Genomic DNA, 18,073 nt, shown 5'->3' with positions numbered 1-18,073 from the left:
TGATCAAGGTGTCCGATACGGAACTGCACCCTCGACACAAACGTATTTGTAAAGCACCTTGTCGTTTCTAACACGTTTCAAAGTGGTGTGTCGTCCTCGTAGCCTCCCTGGAGGTGGGTTCGCGTGATCTTCCTTATTTTTTAAAAGGCAGAACCCGAGGGTGGAGCTTAGCCACGGACCTGCCCCAGCCGAGCGGCACCTTTCCCCGCCGGTGTGGGGCATTGTTCTGGGAGGCGCCGCTGGCTGTCTGGCTCTGCTCCTCTTACGGGTGACACGGCCTTCGTGTTAAAAAAGACCCTCTTCTTGGACGTGGTGCTGAGCGTCTGGGAGCTGGTCCCTGATGTGTGAAGCCGTTTGCCCCTCGCTCCCCTCCAGGCACACCCCAAGTTCTGCTTTCCCATAGGAAGTTTGGGCTGCACAACAGATGGATTTCATTTTTCAGCTGATTTGGAATTTACATGATAGATAATTCTTCATTCCGTATGTTTCATAGATTTTCTTCCTTAATAGGAAAGTTCTAGTGGACAGAGTTGGGAGCTCAGGTTGTGAAAACATGAGAAAAGCGCATGTGCCGTGTGTAGAAAAAAATGTGCCATGTGCAGGGAGTGTGTGCCACATGTGGAAGGGCGCCTCCTCAGCCCGTCTGTGAGGAAGATGCTCATTTAGTGAATGGGCTGGTGCCTTGGCTCGTAGCTCTTATCACCTTAAGAACTCGACACTATTCAGTTCTACCTTTAGAATTTAGGTCCAAGGTCCTGTGGTTTTTCTGAAATGTGTAGAAAAATGATGGTGTGCATAGGATGTCTTAAGGGAGCCCATCTGTTCTCACAGGCACGGTGAGCTCATCCTAACATTCAGCTGTGTCGGTGGGTATTCCTTCCATTTAGGGGTTCCCGCCAGCCTCTTCCAGACAGGAAATGGGAAATTTTCAGTTTCACTGTCAGGTGTAGGTTTTAGAAAACGCGTTTATACTGTGGATCGCCTTGATGTCTCTGGTTCATGAGGAATTCTTGACAGCCAGGTGTATAAGGCATCAGGGCAGGAGGTGGTGGGTGTAAGGAAGCCGTGTCTGCATGTGGAGGAGGTGTGCGACCCACGCCCGGGCCTTCACAGGGACGTGGGGCTGGGGCTGTGCTTTCACCCGGGCCTGTCCCACCCAGCCCTTCAAGCAGGTGACCAGCCAAGAGTCGGAAATAATTCAGTCTGCTCATCATCATCTTACCATATCCATGCAGCATTGAAAGTGTGAGCAACTAGACCCCTTTTCTTTCTGTTACTTTCTATTTAGGTTACTTCGAAGCCTGAGTCCCATTCATGTTCAGTTCATTGTTGCAAGTAGATACCGTAAAATGGCCTGTTGCTGTCTAAGAAAATCTGAGAAAATAACAGCTCTTTTATATTAATTCATATATACTAAGTGTCACAAAATTATGTAACTGCTAATTGTTGAACGGCAGAAATGGTTTTCCTGGCTGCAATGCCACTGTCTGTGTGGTGCCCTCCTGGAAGGGCGAGCGTGCTGAGCCTGTCATGTAAAGGATGTAATTATTGTACAGGAAGTGTATGTCTGCTCCGTCTGGATTTTGTCGTTTTGATTACTAAAGAGTGTTTAGGAAGGCACGTCTCTTAAATCCATTCTTGAAAGTCTTAAAGGACTGAGCCCAGCCTCGAGGCACCTGGAACTGGGGCTGTGCCGATCAGCGCTCCCAGTCCAACCGCATTGAATGTCGGAAATGCTGTTTTCATACTGAATTGGTCCTTTCCAAGCCTTCAGCCATTTGGGAAGCTGTGTCTTAATGTGGATGGGGATTTTGTTCATTCACTCTGCTTTCTTCTCACGGGGGCAGGGGGAGGGGGAGGGGCAAGAGGCGTGTTGGTGACCAAGAGTGTCCGAGAAGTGTCCCCCAGTGTGCTGTCTGGATAGGAGCTGGTCCCCTCCGTCCCTGGGCGTAACCCTCCCCAGGCTGGCAGCAGCAGGTGCCCTTCCCTGCTCTGAGTCTAACAGTTGGTGGCCCTGGGACCACCAGGAGGGGTTGGGGGCCGGGGTTTCCACCCTGCCTGCTGTCAGGAATCTACTGAGGTGCCTTTGGGAATCCCACGCTGGTCCTGGGCTGCTGCTGTTGGAGGTCCCTCCCAGCAGGTCTGGTCGAGGCTCAGCCAGGGCTGGGGGTGCTGGTGTTCACCAGGTTCCCGCTGCTGAGGCTCAGGTGTTGAGTACTGTGTAGGCACTTTGGCATTTTGGCCCAAAGAGGGCGTGTGCTGTGGCTCGACCTGACCAGGGCGCTGTGTGGATGTGGGTCCAGGCGGGGGTGAGCGTCTGCAGATCCCAGGGAGCAGGGCGAGGTTTCCCTGTCTCTGCTTGCCTGGGAAGGCCTGGCCATCTGCGGCTGCTTTCTTCCCTTATTTTATTTCTAAGCAAGTGACCGTGAGCTGGGCAGCTGTCCGGGCCCTTTCTCAGGACCCTTATCTCCATCCTCACCTCTGTCCACTAGCGTAACTTCGTAAAGATGAGTTGTAACTTAGCACTTTCCAGTTTTCATTACTGAAATTTCAGTAAGTAGTACTTGGCTTGGGTGTAAATTTCACTGGCCCCAGAGGTATGAGAACGCCCATCGCATTGTGGCGCCCGGTGTGTGGAAGCCGCGGGGGTGGTCACCTGGGCCGAGGCCCAGCACGGGTTTGTGCCTCCCGCCCCGCACACGGGTGTTCTGGCCCCTCCCCGACCCCTCCGCTGGGCGCAAAGGAAGTAGCCAGGCAAGGCGTTCTGTGCAGCGGTTGAGAACTGTTAGCATTAAATGGCCTAGAGTTACCCCCAGAAAAACAATTCTGCTTCTGTTCTGCTTCTGTCCAATTAAAACAAGTGTATTCATTTTATTCCGGATGCTTTTTGCCGCTGTTTCTGTGCATTCATCGGTTGTTTATTTGCTTCTTGAAGTTGCAATTGTACGTGATGTCATTCATAGATATGATTTTGAATGAAGAATAGCTGTGAAGGCCAGTGTGCTCAGAGACACCACACTGCGGCACACAGCTTGGCCCGAAGAGCAGGGTGGGAGGGGTCAGGCTTTCCTTCCAGCAAAGGGCTGCCTGGCGTGGTGTTAAGAAGTCTTTGTAGTTCCAAACAAAGCGTGTGGGTGCATGTATACATCATTTAAAGGTGTGAGAAGAAAGCAAAGGGATCCAGCCACAAGACGCAAGCCACGCTGGTAGTGTGTGCTTCTCTGTATATGGAAAAAATGCATGTGTATGTATTTGTTTGCATTATTTATTTATAAATTTGATACATAAAATCTCATGGGGTAGTTTGACGGTGGCCTGGTGAGGCTTCAGGGTAGGAGAACCATGTCCCCTTTTTCATAAGAGAGAACAGTTAGGTAAGTGCTGGCCTCTGGGCCCCAGGACCCTGACTCTGGTGAGGCCAGGGGCTGCCAACACCCACCTCACGCTGAGCCATGGGAATGGCATGTGGCTTTAAGGCGTGGGGACAACTTACCCTGAGTCATTCCTAAGCTCCCAGGAATGCTTTTGAGATGGCTGGTGGGTCATGAGTACTCCAGCCTGTGCCAGGGCCCAGAGAGCAAGCACTTTGGTTCTGAGTGGGCTTCAACCCTTGGCCTCGACATTATGGGCAGATCCTATACTGAAAGGCAGGTGCCCATTCACATGAGGGCTTTTAAGTTAGATGTATACTTTCCCCAAGAGACAAAGCTGACAGCCGGTATTATGTATGCGTTTTAGGTGGGGAGGGAGTTTACCTGCAGTTCAGAAGCAGAGGCTGCCCAGGGCCCTGTGTGTATGTGCCCAGCGGGAGCTCTGAGTCTACAAGGATGATGGCCCTTCACTGGCTGGGGGTGGGGTACTGTGGATCACACAGTTTCCCTTTTCTTTAAAAACTTCTTTTTTTCCTGTAATGAAAGACAAACACTTCACCGTACTCTATTTTTTATACATTGCCAAATTACTGTATTACTGTTAAATGTGAAAAACAGCATATTTTAGAATCCTGAAGTTCTTTTTAACTATACTCATAAGTATGTTTCCCATTCACTGATGATGTAGAGGGGATTTGAGTTGCATTTGGTATAAGTTTAGACTTTCAGAAAATGCTTTCTTCAATTTCAATAATAAAAACAAAAAGGAATCAAATCATAAAACAAACAAATCCAACAATAACTCTTAAGTATTTGAAGGAAATCAAGGTTCATTTGAAATGATGTATAACACAACAGGAAATTTGGGGGTGGATATGTTTTTAATAAATTGTTATTATGCATTCTCTTTGTTTCATAGAAAATACATAACATTTAGGTTTGAGAACTTCAGATGTAAATAAAAAACATTTTTATAGTGTCCATAAAATACATTTTTTACATCAGTATAAAAAGCATAATAATGTGTTAAATCTGAGGAAATATCATAGGATATTTGCAATTTTAACGCAAGTCATAATATCACTTGGCACAAATATTCTTACTGTTATGTAGGGCAGAAACATAGTGGTTATATTAACATTTTCAAATGACCCAAGAAAGAGAAGAGATTTGGGCCCTTTCTGATTGCCTGGCTACTGTAATATAACTTTATCTCTGTTAAAGTTGGAAATGCGGTACTGTAGGGTACCTTTAGTAAATGATTGTGTTTGCTCAGTACTTTCACATTAGAGCTGTAGGTAAAGGAAATTGATGCCCAAAGTGTGCTGGCTTCATAAATGATCTTATGATTTGCTTCCTCATCTTCAGTGGGGTCTGTAACAGGACAGCACGGTTTTTAGTAGATAGTATTACATTTCTTACATACGTAAGCTTGCAGATAATATTCAAAAGGGGTGTCAGTCTCCTGGTGCAACACAGAGGTGGAAATACACGGTGTTATCTTGACAGACTTACCCTTCTGTCTCCTCATTGTCTTCCTTATGTTGTGGGAACACAGGCTCTGCCACAGCCACCAACTCTGCTGTTGGAGTGTGGGGCAGCCACGTGCGGGCGAATTAGCTGGCTGTGTTTCAGCAAAACTTTTCTTACAGAAACAGGCAATGGGCCAGATTTGGTCATACTTTGCCAACCTCTATCTTAGAATGTCACTCTCAGGTGAAGCATAAAAGGTCTTCTTTTCTCTTGGACCTCAGGCAGTACTAAAGTTTTGTTCTCTTTTAGAAGATTTTATTTAGCTTTACTGCCAGTGAGAAGTGGCATAAACCACATACTTCGGTTTTTATTTAAACTTAATGCAACGAGGCTATATGAAGGACAAAGCAAGCATCATACAAGATGCTGAGGATGGGCATGACTCCGCACCTCGACTAGAAGGGGACAGACAGGAGGCAGGAAGCCGAAACCCGTTGTCTGTGCTGGATTTGGTGTTGCTGCGTTGAGTTTTATAAAAGCCAATGGTGCCTTATAAAAATTTAAATTCCAGGCCCAGGTGAAAGTTCCAGACTTTTTCCCAGCTGTCCCCGAGCCCACCCTGTTGTTGTTGTGGGGGGTGGGGGAATGGTCATGGGCCAGGTGGGGCAGTGGGGGCAGTTCTGGGAGAAGGCAAGGGGCGTCCTGGCCTGCTGGGCAGCATGAGGCCTTGGGCACGTCACTGACTCTGCCTCCGTGGTTCTCACCTAGAAAGGTCTGAGGTTTCATCATTTTAGGGAAGGGTCCCCCCGCATCTGGTTGGGGGCACTCGTGCCTGTCCGGTGTTGTGTGTGGAAGGACAGTTGGTGACCTTTTGCCTGGGATGTGGGGCCTTGCTGCTGCTGGTACAATGGAGAAATTGGGCCACGGAGGAAGCACTTATGGATGGTGACACCTGGCTTTTTAGTAACAAGCCAGAAAAGAGAGGGACCCTGTGGTATTGTGATGTAATGTGAAGTGGGTGGAGACCCGGTGGTGAAACTTTGGTATATGAAGGAAATGTGAAGTGCAGTATTAAGACACTGGGCGGTTGATTGCTCGAGTCTTTGTGATTCACACAAGGTCTGATGTGAAGGATTGAGCTTAGTTTAAGAGAAAGATATGTTTGTTGAATAAGCCCAGCCTCATATGAGAACTAGACTGTCTCAGCCTGTTTCACATTATGTCATTGACATCAAGTTACAACTTGATTCTGGGAAATTTCTTTAATAACTGGCATTCAGAATGAAGTGATTTTAATTGTTAGTGAAAATGAGCTCATATCAAAGAAAGGTTTTAGTCTTTCACAAGTAGCGTTGGTAAAGGAATTAACTACCCCCTTTTGTCCTTGGGGAACTTAACTCTTCCATATTTCCCTTTTGAGTAATTTTTTTTCCCCCAGTTTAAAGGAAAAGTTCAAGTAACCGTTTTTCTTAGAATCTCTGGCTTCTTTGTTATCATATCCAACCTTACTTCTTTTTTCCTGTTTGGTATATTCTAAGAGTTTTGTTTTTAGTAAAGTAAGGAGATACTGAATTATCAGGATTATTTTTCTAGGAATTCCCCAAATAACTGAAAAGTTTATTTTCTCCCCTAATTCTGTGTTTAACATAAAAAGTTTAAATGGGCCTTAAGAACATCTCTGTTGGGCTCAAGGGTTGAGGGGGGCAGGAGGGGTTATTTCTTTCTTAATTATACTTGCTACTGGAAATATCAATTTTAATTATACGAAGTATAGTTTTATTTTGTCATGCATATTATAATCTGCAGCACTTCTACTTCAGATATGCCTGAAGTGTTGAGTCATTTTTAGCTACGAAATGGGTTTGCACTCCAGTCCCGTGCTGGTCGCCAGAGGCCTGGCTGGCCAGGGGCCCCACCCGGGGTTGGCCAGGGATGGAACCCGGGAGGCGCTCTGCGGTGAGAACCAGGGCCTCATGACCCAGGTTTATATACTGAATTCTGAACCCTGAACGATGACCATGACATCAAACCCATCCAAACCCAAATTCTCATGAGAAATCAGAACAGAAAGAAGTGAGTTGGAATGTGGTTCTAAAACGCTGCCTGAGTCTACTTGCCAGAGCAGATGTACCTGCTTTATTTCTAAAACCTTCTAGACCTCACTGTGTTTTCTGTAAGAAAATGTAGAGAAACATGGGGTGGAATCATGGAGGCTGGTTGCCCTGTGGGATGAGCTGGCAGTGTTTTGACATTTGTTCTGTCCCAGGCAAGGGCGCTTTCCCGCTTGTTTTAATGACAGTTGTTCAGTGATTTTTTTCTTTTTACTGACAACACTGTTGCTCATTTGCCTTCTGATCGCTCCTTTAAGTGGAGGGGAAAGGGTGGAATTATCACTGCTCCCCAGGGAGGCAGGATAACGGCCCATGGGGTGCATCCCTCATGAGAACATCACTGTCATATGTGACAGAGGAAGAGAAAGACTGGAATAGCTGGCATACATGATATGTCATATGGAACAACTTCAATCTTTTCAACAGAAGGCTTTTTTAAAATCAACTCTAGATGGATGCTTCTGTGAATGGGTGTTTTTTTTCTTTTTTACAAAGCAATATCTAAGCTGCAGAATAGTACAGTGTATAATTATATGACAGAGAGAGTGAGTATCAGTAAGTTTAGATTATTTTTAGATGCATTACCTCTTGAAGCAGAATCCATGTCCGTTGTTCTGTAATTGCATTTGTGAGTAACACGTGATTCTTGCTATATTTCTTTTCTGTTTTGCTGCTGCATCTAATGAGTTCAAAGAATGTCGCCCATCTTAATGAATATTCAGTGTGGAGTGATCATAAACTTAATAATAATTCGTTCTTTGCTTCTAGTGGAATTAACATAGATAATAAAATTCTGCTGGAATGTCATCTTTAGGAGGTATAAATATTTAAAGGTGAGGATATCAGGTCAGTTGTCTGGATTTTTTGCTGATTGGATGAACCAGATTAATTTTCAGTGGGGGAGATCCTTTAACTTACTTGGAGTAAATTAAAGGGCCACAGTGGGGCTCACATTCCTGGGTCCCACTTGCTGCCTACCTGCCCTTCCTCCTGGGGTGCGAGGGGGCGGTCCAGACACCGTCCTGATGGCAGTGGGCACTGCCATTAGCCCAGGGGTCCCTGAGGCCTGCAGCCACTTCCTCAGTGCCCTGCATGGCTCGTTCACCAGCCGGCACTGGAGCAGGTGTCCTAGATCTCAGCCTACACAGACGGCCTGTCTTGGGCCTTCTTTCTGTAACAAATAAAATTATAGTTAGGGTTCTAATGTAGGTCCATTTTTCCTGCATGCATTTGTAGTGCTTCCATCAGTAAATTTTGTGCAGGTTGTTCTGCTCAGCAAGTCTAGTCATCTCCACCCTGGGTGAGGTGTTTGTGGCCTTTTCGTCTCTTCCCGGAGCGAGAATGGTTTCTGAAGGCTCGTTCTGTGTGTTTGGTGTGGGGCTTCTAGCACCTCGGTCTGTCGACCAGACCTGGCTGTGCGGGGAGGCCTGGGGTAAGGTGGTTGAGCTGTGGTGGTCAGTGGCAGCTGCATGTGGTGGCCCCTGGTCCCTTGGCGTAGTGGGTGTCCTGTTCGGAAGCAGCTCTTCTCATCTGGAGGGAGACTCGGTACTGGCGGCTCGCCTCTCATGCCCAGGTGCTTGCCCTGAGCTGGTGGCCTCTCTCCTACCTGTGTCCCTGCTCTCACTGTCCGCCTCCTTCCCACTGGCTGCAGGGGCTCTCCCTGGGCCATATGGAGGGGTCACATCCCTGTCTCCTCCCTTGCATGGAGGCTGGGCTGCTCGCCTGGCATTGGCATTCCAGGGAATCACCCCTTACTGGCCGATGCCATGTGGCATCGCTCAGGGTGCAGAAATGCAGGCTGGCAGCCCTGCAGAATTCGGGTGCTGGCCGAGCACCCCCACCAGAGAAGGGCTGCCCTATGACTCTCACGTTGGGGGTACTTTCTCTTATGCCCCAACAGCCCAGGTGCCCCAATGAAGCGCTGCATCCAGATAGAGTTTTTAAGTGTTGAGAGGTAGTTGTGTGCATAAATGCATGAGTGAATGATTTCCTGGCCTTTTATCAGCTCTTTCCTAAAGCTAATACTTCGAAGTTCAGGTTTTGATAATTGTGTCATACCAAAAAAGTAAAATTAACATGTTCAACTTGACTAGAGCTCAGGAAGATCTAATGATAGAAGCTGTTGCATGGCAATAAAGGGTCCTGAAAAACAGTGTGATAATGTGTCCCCATGAATTTGCCAATGGAAATGGAAAGTACACCTTTCAGCAGTCATTAACCCCCCCACTTATATGATGACTATGTGCTTAAGTTTGAGAAATTGAAGAGCTTACTTGCTTAGGTGTTTTCAAGATAAAGGGTTTAGAGATAACAAAAAATGATTTAATCACATTTTGCTAATCTTTAGCATAAAAATGAACTGTGAATAGAAATCTTTCTGTCAGTTGATCCACAGCATATTGATCACCTACTCGGGGGGCTGTGGGATTCATCTGATCATCAGGGCTTGAGTGACATGATGCAAACTCATTTAGGGAGGGATGCACACCCAGGTGGATTTTAGCAAATGCATGCTTTTTAGGGAATGCAAATGTTCGTGTTCTCACTCTAGTCTGTTAGAACTGGAAATCACGAAAGTAATGAATGGAGTAGCCAGAGGGACCTATCTTTCCTTAGGAGGAAAGTCTGGGTCCTGTTTTCCATTAAGTTCCATGTGTGGAACAGTTTACCCATTGAGTTTTTCAAAGGATGTAAGCCTTTTTAAAAATACTAAGATAAAATAACACTGCCTCAAAATGTCACATTTAAAAGTAGGGAACTTTAAAAAATAGTCATGAAAAGAGGCAGTATTTACCCTGGATGTTGGCAGCACCGTGTCTGTCCAGGCTTTTGTTCTGGCTGCACGCAGGATGCGAGGCCTCTGGTTTGCCTGGGGAGCCACCTGACCTGCAGGGATGGCCATGGGAGGGGCTTCGGGCGCCCCCTGCCCCCTGCAAGACACACTGGCAATTTCTCTCCTGCTGGCATCAGTCCTCTGAACTCTAGATGAACAGAGAAGAATCAGATTCACAAAAGGAGCCGGGCGTGTGGTGAGAGACTAGGGTCAGAATTCTGAATGATTTGAAAGGAGAATTCAGACATGATGCAGGTTATGTAAATCCTACTGCAAAGGAAGAAAATCGGCCTCTTTAGGGCGGGGCACGGCCAGCCGTGGTCACTTGGGATTCAGTAGCTGGGTGGGTGGGGGTGATGGAAATGAACGACTGGACATTTTTGTTAAAAAGCCAACAGGCTTGGGAAAAAAAAAAGGCAATATGCTACAAAATGTCAGAGTCTCTCCCAAGTTAGTTCTTAACAAAGGACAATACCAAGTGAAAATAGGCTTGAACCTCATTGGGAATCGAACCTTGGGCCTGAAAGGGAGGAAGTGATTGCGGCTGGGTGGGGTCCAAGGCCAGGTGCCCGCGAGCCCGGGGGCCTGACCGCAGCTGCTGGGGCTCAGAAGCCCCGGGCTTGAGGGGTTAGGGTGTGTCATCCAGCCGGCAGGGGTTTCAGGCAGAAGAGGGGCCCCGCATGGCGCCCCCATGTCTTACCGGGTAAACCCGGGGGCAGAGTGCGTGGTCGCCAAGGCTGTGACTCAGGCCGGGCCTTTCCCCTTCTCGGGCGCCCCGGGAGGAGGACAGGCACCCCCGACAGCCGGCCTCCGGCCCCAGGGACCGCGCCAGCTCCCGCAGCCCCTCCCGCACGCGCGCCCCCCGCCCTAGCACTTCCCTCGGGGGGGTGATCGGGAAGCCGCGGGCGGGCCCCGTGTTTCTAGATGGACAGTGCCCGCCGCCGGTGGACCTCACGGCCCCCTGCAGACCCAACCACTCTGCCCGCGGGGCCCCGGACACACGTCCGCCCCCTGCCGCGGGACCTTGTCTCCGAGGTGGGAATTCGGAAATCGTTGCTCCCCGAAGTGATGTGGACGTGACACAGATGATAAAGGCGGGTGCAGAGGGACGTTCTCTCCTCTGCAGATTGTTCTCGTGCCGGTCGCCACTGACGCTTGCCTTTCTTTGCAGAGTGAAGATCTGTCTGGCCTTTATCACCGTGGCATCGGCATCGCCCATCACAGGATAACTTTAAAAGAAGATGCTCAGCATTAAAAAAAAAAAAATCTGAAGCTGCTTATAGTTTTCTTTTGGATCTGAGCAATGGCCACGTTCTGAACCATCCGTGACTGCGTGGACGCGGAACCAGCAAGGAGAGGCCACCAGCCCCCACCCCCGCCCCCCAGGGGCATTCATCCTCCTGCTGTCTGTGTTGGGGTCGTGTTTCATTTTTTAACACATTTCGCCGAAGAAGTTATTCTCAAGAAGATTGGATGTTTGCATTGGCCTTTAAATTGTGGCCAGTGTCTTAATTTCTTCTTACTTTCATTTTGGCCAAGCATACGTATCCCTCAGCATGCTAGGAGATTCTACCCACGCCCACTGAAGTGGTGAAATCTGGTATTTGCTGGCATACACTCACAACTACCACAGTCCTACCTCAGTTCCAGGGTGAAGCCGGATTTGTGTGGTGGGGGTCTGGGCAGACCCCCGTGTGTCTCTGCCGAATGTGTCTCACGTGTGGTCATCAGCCTTATTAAACTGGTTCCAGTTCACAGTGCTTGTTGGACTCCAATCCAGGAACCTGCGTGTTTACTCAAGACAGAGCCCAGTGTGGGACTGACATTTCTCAACAGAAATGAAATTCGAGATTAGACTTTGAAGATGGATTAATAAATAATAATTATTATATGTAACTGAAGCAACCTACTTTTGAAAATCATCAACTGTATTGGGTAGTAGGGGGTGGGGGGGAGGGGTTTGGGGAGGGAGTGACTATCTCTTTTTACCTTTAACAGACTTGTTTAATCTTCTCCGTGTAGATGTTTATGTAGGTACTTCAAGTTGCAGAAGCCTTTGATCCTATTTACAAGCTCAAACGTCTTTGCTGTCCTTAATCTTGAGCTTGCATTTCTTTAACCAAAAATTCATGTAGGCATGCTAGCGATTCAAGGGTGGTCACAGCTTCGGCAGATTTTTAAAACACATGTTACCTTTACTATAATGCTGTCGTGCCGGCCACGAGACTGGCCCTGACGACAACAAAGCAAAAAAGGAAGGAAGGACACTGATGAGAGAGGCATTCTGGGGAAAGGAGAAGAACAAGCTCACAGTACAGGTCACTTGTCGAAAAAATTCCTGACAAGACTACTCTTGTCTTATGTTTTCAGTGTTGTGGTGATGATGGCAGCTGTCACCCCAAACCGCTGACCCTGACCAGCAGAATGTCTTGTCTCGCTGCTGCCTTGGCCGCGATGGAGGGCTGCAGCACGCCCCCCCCGAGGGTGCGCCCCCCACGCTTACCCTCTCCAGCAGTCCTGCAGAGGTCACACTAATTCATTGGAGATGTGAGGAGTTTTTTTTTTGAGAAAAAAAAATATATAAATATATAGATATATATATCACTATAGAATAATGCATTAATCAAATGAGGCTTTTTTAGAGGAAGACCAAAAAATTCAATGTCTTAAAAATATATTTAATGGCAATGCAAAAGTCTTCCTGCTTCCATGCTGAACTTTTAGAACAGAAGATTGTATCGCAAGACAAAGTTGAATGTAAAGTGATCCCCTCTGGACATTTTTAAAGTTTTAGTTTTCTAAAATCACACATCACAACAGTGCATAGACCATATGATGTTAGTTTGCAGGCCATTTCGGTGTATAATATATATACTTTATTAAAATGTATAAAATGTCCTAAAGTTTTGATTTAGTTTTGGGACTGGGAATCGATGGGTGGGGTTTGCCGTGGAACTCCCCAGGGGACGTAGGACTGGGTATGGGCCCCCTGGATACCGTGTATGGCGCGCATTCACCGTCTTCTCTCTGCTTTGCATAGTCACGCCACTATACCAATGGTTCATGTTCATCCTGCAACTTAAAAAAACAAGCAAAATAAAAAGTTGATAATGTACTAAATTTTCCTTTATCCTGTACATTTCAAAAAAAAAAAAAAGGCATATGCAATATTTACATTTGTAATTTAGTTTACAGAATGGAACCAAAATGTATAAATGTTATGTTTGCTAAAACTTCACAGTGTATATTGGGTCTTTGTACATTTTGCCTGACTTAACCTTAAATTTAAAATATTTTTTGCTATATAAACTTTAACAGTTATTAAACAGTGTTTTCTTTTTGGGTACGTATAGTTTCTGGATATCATGATGTTAAATATATTTCTTGCTTATTGTGGTATGACAAAAGACTCACCTTATCTCGCTCTGTCTTCCACTGTGCACGCTGTAGATAAGGGTCAACGCGACACGCTGCTGGAGACGAGGCTGAGTGGAAGTAGAATAGCGCGTTGTATTTAGTCTGTATCGATCATGGATGCTCTCCTTAACAGCCATATGCAATAAAATAAAATACATTATTTATGAAATGAATAAAGCCTTGAGGAGATTTCTTTCTGGGTGGATTCTGAGTTCAGCATGAAGCCACTCTACTCCCGGTGTTTTTGAGTAAATAAAGGATTAAGCTCTTAGAAATGGTTTGATACCTTTTAATTTTAAAATTTTATTCTGGAGCCCCAGAAATGCTTTCCCAAGTCATTTATGAAAAGGAACTGTGTTAAGAAAGCAAAAAAGATTTACTTTACAAGCCAGAATATGCTGGATGCTGTTCTAAGTGCTCTAGGAGCACGACCCTCTTCATTGTTCATAACCTTCAGTGGGAGGAGTCACCACCCCCGTTTTATAGACGAGGGGATGCGGCACAGAAGGGTGTGAGGGCTTGTCAGGGGCACATAGCTCAGCAGTGGAGAACCAGGCCTAACCCAGAAGCACAGCTCCGAGGCCTCACCGCGCTGCACCATTGTCTTGCCAATGGGTTTCAGCCCTGGGCAAGTTCGCTATGGATTCAATGTGACCAAAGAAATTGACAGCAGAACGTTCTTTGGGGTGAAAGGGTTTATGGGCCGAACTCTCCATATAGCACAGTAATAGCTTATTGCCTAAAGGTGTGGAAGTGGTAACCTAGCAACAGGTCAGTTACATCATCAGGTGGTTTAAGTTCAGTGAGGATCCTGGCCATAGGAGCCCCAACTTCCCCACAGCCATGCTTCCCCCTGAGATGCACACATACAGATAAACCAAGGCAAACACCAAGTATACCCAGATGTAAAGGCACCAAAGGCAGGAGGTGCAACTGGGGAGGCAGAAAATAATATAAAAGTGATGCGTATTGGTTTTTATTTAGGGCAGTTTACCTCCTTACTGGGAATAATTTTCCTATACTTTCACTTTACCTTAAAATTACATTAACATGGGTGCCATCTCTTAAAATCAGATCAATCTCTACAATGGTTTAAAGTGATGATTTTTAAATCGTAAGCCTGGCATGCGCTGCGTGGTGCTTGGGAGCTGAGGTGGTGGTGTGGCCTGGCTGTGCTGAGATGATCAGGCAGAGGAGGAGGAACCATCTGCGGGGCCTGATGCCCGAGAGCTGCCAGCCCTTGTGAGGAAAGGGGCAGATGATGGCTGCCCTTCACAGCGGCAGGAATCGGCAAACGCGTTCACCCAGAAGAGCTGATTGTAAGTAAAGGTGGTTTCAAAGTCCACAGATGCCGGAAGTAGTCAAAAACAGTTGAAAATTGGGAGAACGCCAAGTGCTGACGTATGCGAAGTGTACGCAATGTTAAGACGAGGGGAAGATCCCGCTGCGTTGGTTTTGGGGAAGTTGGTTCTGACCCATTGATGTCCCAGTCGTCCTCCTGGAAGATGCGGACTGGCCTGTGACGGTGTCATCAAATTCCAGGGTCCAGTGTCTCTGAACTGACCTGAGGATTACAGCTAGTCCCTCTTGAAATGATCAGACCCAGTGGTCCTCAATTCTCTCTCAGTGATAATCTCGGATGATTAGTTAGCACATTTCTGGGCTGATGGGGAAGACCAGTCATTTGTGCGTAAAGTCTGAGCTGAGTGAGTGAGGCCAGCATTATTTGTCATAGCAACCGTCTGAAGGCCGGGGTGAAGGACACGGGGGTGGTCATCGCTCCGTCATTGCCCCGGAACTGCAGCTCTCCACCTTGCTTTGATTACAAAACTACGTGAAGTGTGATGTTTGTGATTCTGGCTTTGGCAATGATCTCTGCGTGACATGCCCGTGTGGTCTCATGTGGCTGACTGCTTGAAAACACTGAATATCCCCCAGGGTCTTGTGAGATCCCTGCCTCTTCCAGCTGGGCCTCCGGTCTTGTCTCTTCAGCCTGTATTTACTCCAGAGCATCAGAAGACCCAGCACAGCCACTGGTACTTCCCTGTCTGCTAGTTCTTAGCACCCTGATTTCATGACTAACATGACTCTTTCCTTGACTGCACCTGAGACATGAAGCCACTCGGCCTTTACCACTGCACATACAAAAATCCTGCTCTCTTTTTTTTTTTTTTTTTTTAAATAATTATTTTTTATTGAAGGGTAGTTGATGCACAGTATTACATTACATTAGTTTCAAGTGTACAACACAGTGGTAGAACATTTATATACATAATTCGAGGTTCCAGCTATCACCCTACCAAGCTGTTACAATATCTTGACTATATTCCTTATGCTATACATTACATCCCGGTTACTTATTTATTTTACCATTGGAAGTCTGTCCTTTTTTTTTTTTTTTTTTTTTTTTTTGTGAGGGCATCTCTCATATTTATTGATCAAATGGTTGTTAACGACAATAAAATTCTGTATAGGGGAGTCAATGCTCAATGCACAATCATTAATCCACCCCAAGCCTAATTTTCGTCAGTCTCCAATCTTCTGATGCATAACAAACAAGTTCTTACATGTAGAACAAATTCTTACATAATGAATAAGTTACATAGTGAACAGTACAAGGGCAGTCATCACAGAAACTTTTGGTTTTGCTCATGCATTATGAACTCTAAACAGTCAGTTCAAATATGAATACTCATTTGGTTTTTATACTTGATTTATATGTGGATACCACATTTCTCTCTTTATTATTATTATTTTTAATAAAATGCTGAAGTGGTAGGTAGATACAAGATAAAGGTAGAAAACATAGTTTAGTGTTGTAAGAGAGTAAATGTAGATGATCAGGTGTGTGCCTGTAGACTATGTGTTAATCCAAGCTAGACAAGGGCAATAAAACATCCACGTATGCAGAAGATTTCTCTCAGAACAGGGGGGGGCGGTTCTAAGCCTCACCTCTGTTGATCCCCAATTTCTCACCTGATGGCCCCCCTGCGACTGTGCCTGTCTTAGGTTGTTCCTCCCTTGAGGAATCTTACCCGTCTCTGGCTAACCAGTCATCTTCCGGGGCCATACAGGGAAATGTAGAGTTGGTAAGTGAGAGAGAAGCCTTCTTGTTTGAAAAGGTTAGCTTTTTACTTCTTTGCATATTTATGCCCTGTGGCTTCTATGCCCAGCATTTGTCTTGAGGTATCTTTACCACTTGGAGGAGTTATGATACTCGGTAAATTTGATAAGAGGCACGAATTCTATTTAAGGGTTGTAATTAGGAAGGAAGAAGAAAAGCTATAGAAGTAGCAGGCGGAAGAAAACATGGGAAGATTGATTATTTCTTTGACATATCTTCTTGTAGAGTAACTTCAGCGTATATAGGTTTTAAGCTGCTACTTAAATTGCGCACACACATTAACATAATAGGAGTATAGTTACATAACCAAAGCATATCTGTAATTACCAGCCATCTCCAGTGAAACCAAGAAAACCATTAAGGCACCTTAGGCATTTGTGAAAACTTATCTATGATATGGTGGATATTGTCCAACTGAACTTGAACAGTCTGAGAGAAATCAGACAAATTAAAACAACCCATTCCTGGGGACTGTTCACATGCCATATGTTCTTTTAACAGTAAATAGTCTGTAGTTGTAAGAGTTTGGAGCGCTACAATTTGCACTTCTCCAAATTCTTGGTTGAGTTCCAACAGTATAGATCCAGTCAAATTTGTTGTTTTACTGTATGCACAGGCCAGCTTAGATATCTCCTTCCTCATTCCCATGGCAAGTCCAGGAACTGGTGGGATGAGTGCATCTACAGCTGTAGCAGTGCGTGGATCTTTGTTGGGGTTTTTTGATGATCATCTTCTGGCATGAGTCTTCCAGAGAGTGCAGATGTTGGAAGTTCTTTTTCATATCGTATCTTAGTTCATTTTCGGGGTAGCCCAATTAGGCTTTGATCCTCTGTATAAACACAAACAGACCCTTTGCCTACACTTTTATATGCCCTTTATACCCTTGTGTAGAACTCGTTGGAGGTTACCACACAGGAACTGCCCTTTTTTTTTTTTTTTGCTTTGTTTTTGGTATCACTAATCTACACTTACATGACGAATATTATGTTTACTAGGCTCTCCCCTATACCAGGTCTCTCCTATAAACCCCTTTACAGTCACTGTCCATCAGCATAGCAAAATGTTGTAGAATCACTACTTGCCTTCTCTGTGTTGTACAGCCCTCCCTTTTCTCCTACCCCCCATGTATGTTAATCTTAATACCCCCCTACTTCTCCCCCCCTTATCCCTCCCTACCCACCCATCCTTCCCAGTCTCTTTCCCTTTGGTACCTGTTAGTCCATTCTTGAGTTCTGTGATTCTGCTGCTGTTTTGTTCCTTCAGTTTTTCCTTTGTTCTTATATTCCACAGATAAGTGAAATCATTTGGTATTTCTCTTTCTCCGCTTGGCTTGTTTCACTGAGCATAATACCCTCCAGCTCCATCCATGTTGCTGCAAATGGCAGGATTTGCCCTTTTCTTATGGCTGAGTAGTATTCCATTGTGTATAAGTACCACATCTTCTTTATCCATTCATCTATTGATGGACATTTAGGTTGCTTCCAATTCTTGGCTATTGTAAATAGTGCTGCAATAAACATAGGGGTGCATCTGTCTTTCTCAAACTTGATTGCTGCGTTCTTAGGGTAAATTCCTAGGAGTGCAATTCCTGGGTCAAATGGTAAGTCTGTTTTGAGCATTTTGATATACCTCCATACTGCTTTCCACAATGGTTGAACTAACTTACATTCCCACCAGCAGTGTAGGAGGGTTCCCCTTTCTCCACAGCCTCGCCAACATTTGTTGTTGTTTGTCTTTTGGATGG

General features: G+C 45.8%; 1 protein-coding gene across 3 annotated transcripts in view; it reads left to right on the top strand.

Moving 5' to 3' along the window:
• IRS2 (insulin receptor substrate 2) overlaps nt 1–18,073 on the top strand; it is a 46,171-nt gene that overhangs the window by 16,090 nt on the left and 12,008 nt on the right. For 2 of the 3 annotated variants that reach the window (XM_036893754.2, XM_036893758.2), the window contains one exon: nt 10,960–13,382. The exons of the other annotated variant lie outside the window; for it this stretch is intronic. In XM_036893754.2, coding sequence (XP_036749649.2) covers nt 10,960–11,017 — 58 coding nt within the window. In that variant the 3' untranslated portion in view covers nt 11,018–13,382. Of the gene's footprint in view, nt 1–10,959; nt 13,383–18,073 lie in introns of those variants that run through there. 3 annotated transcript variants of the gene reach the window in all.

This window comes from Manis pentadactyla, chromosome 17 (assembly GCF_030020395.1).
Source record: "Manis pentadactyla isolate mManPen7 chromosome 17, mManPen7.hap1, whole genome shotgun sequence".
Classification (NCBI taxonomy): domain Eukaryota; kingdom Metazoa; phylum Chordata; class Mammalia; order Pholidota; family Manidae; genus Manis; species Manis pentadactyla.
This window is presented reverse-complemented; position numbering and strand designations above follow the sequence as displayed.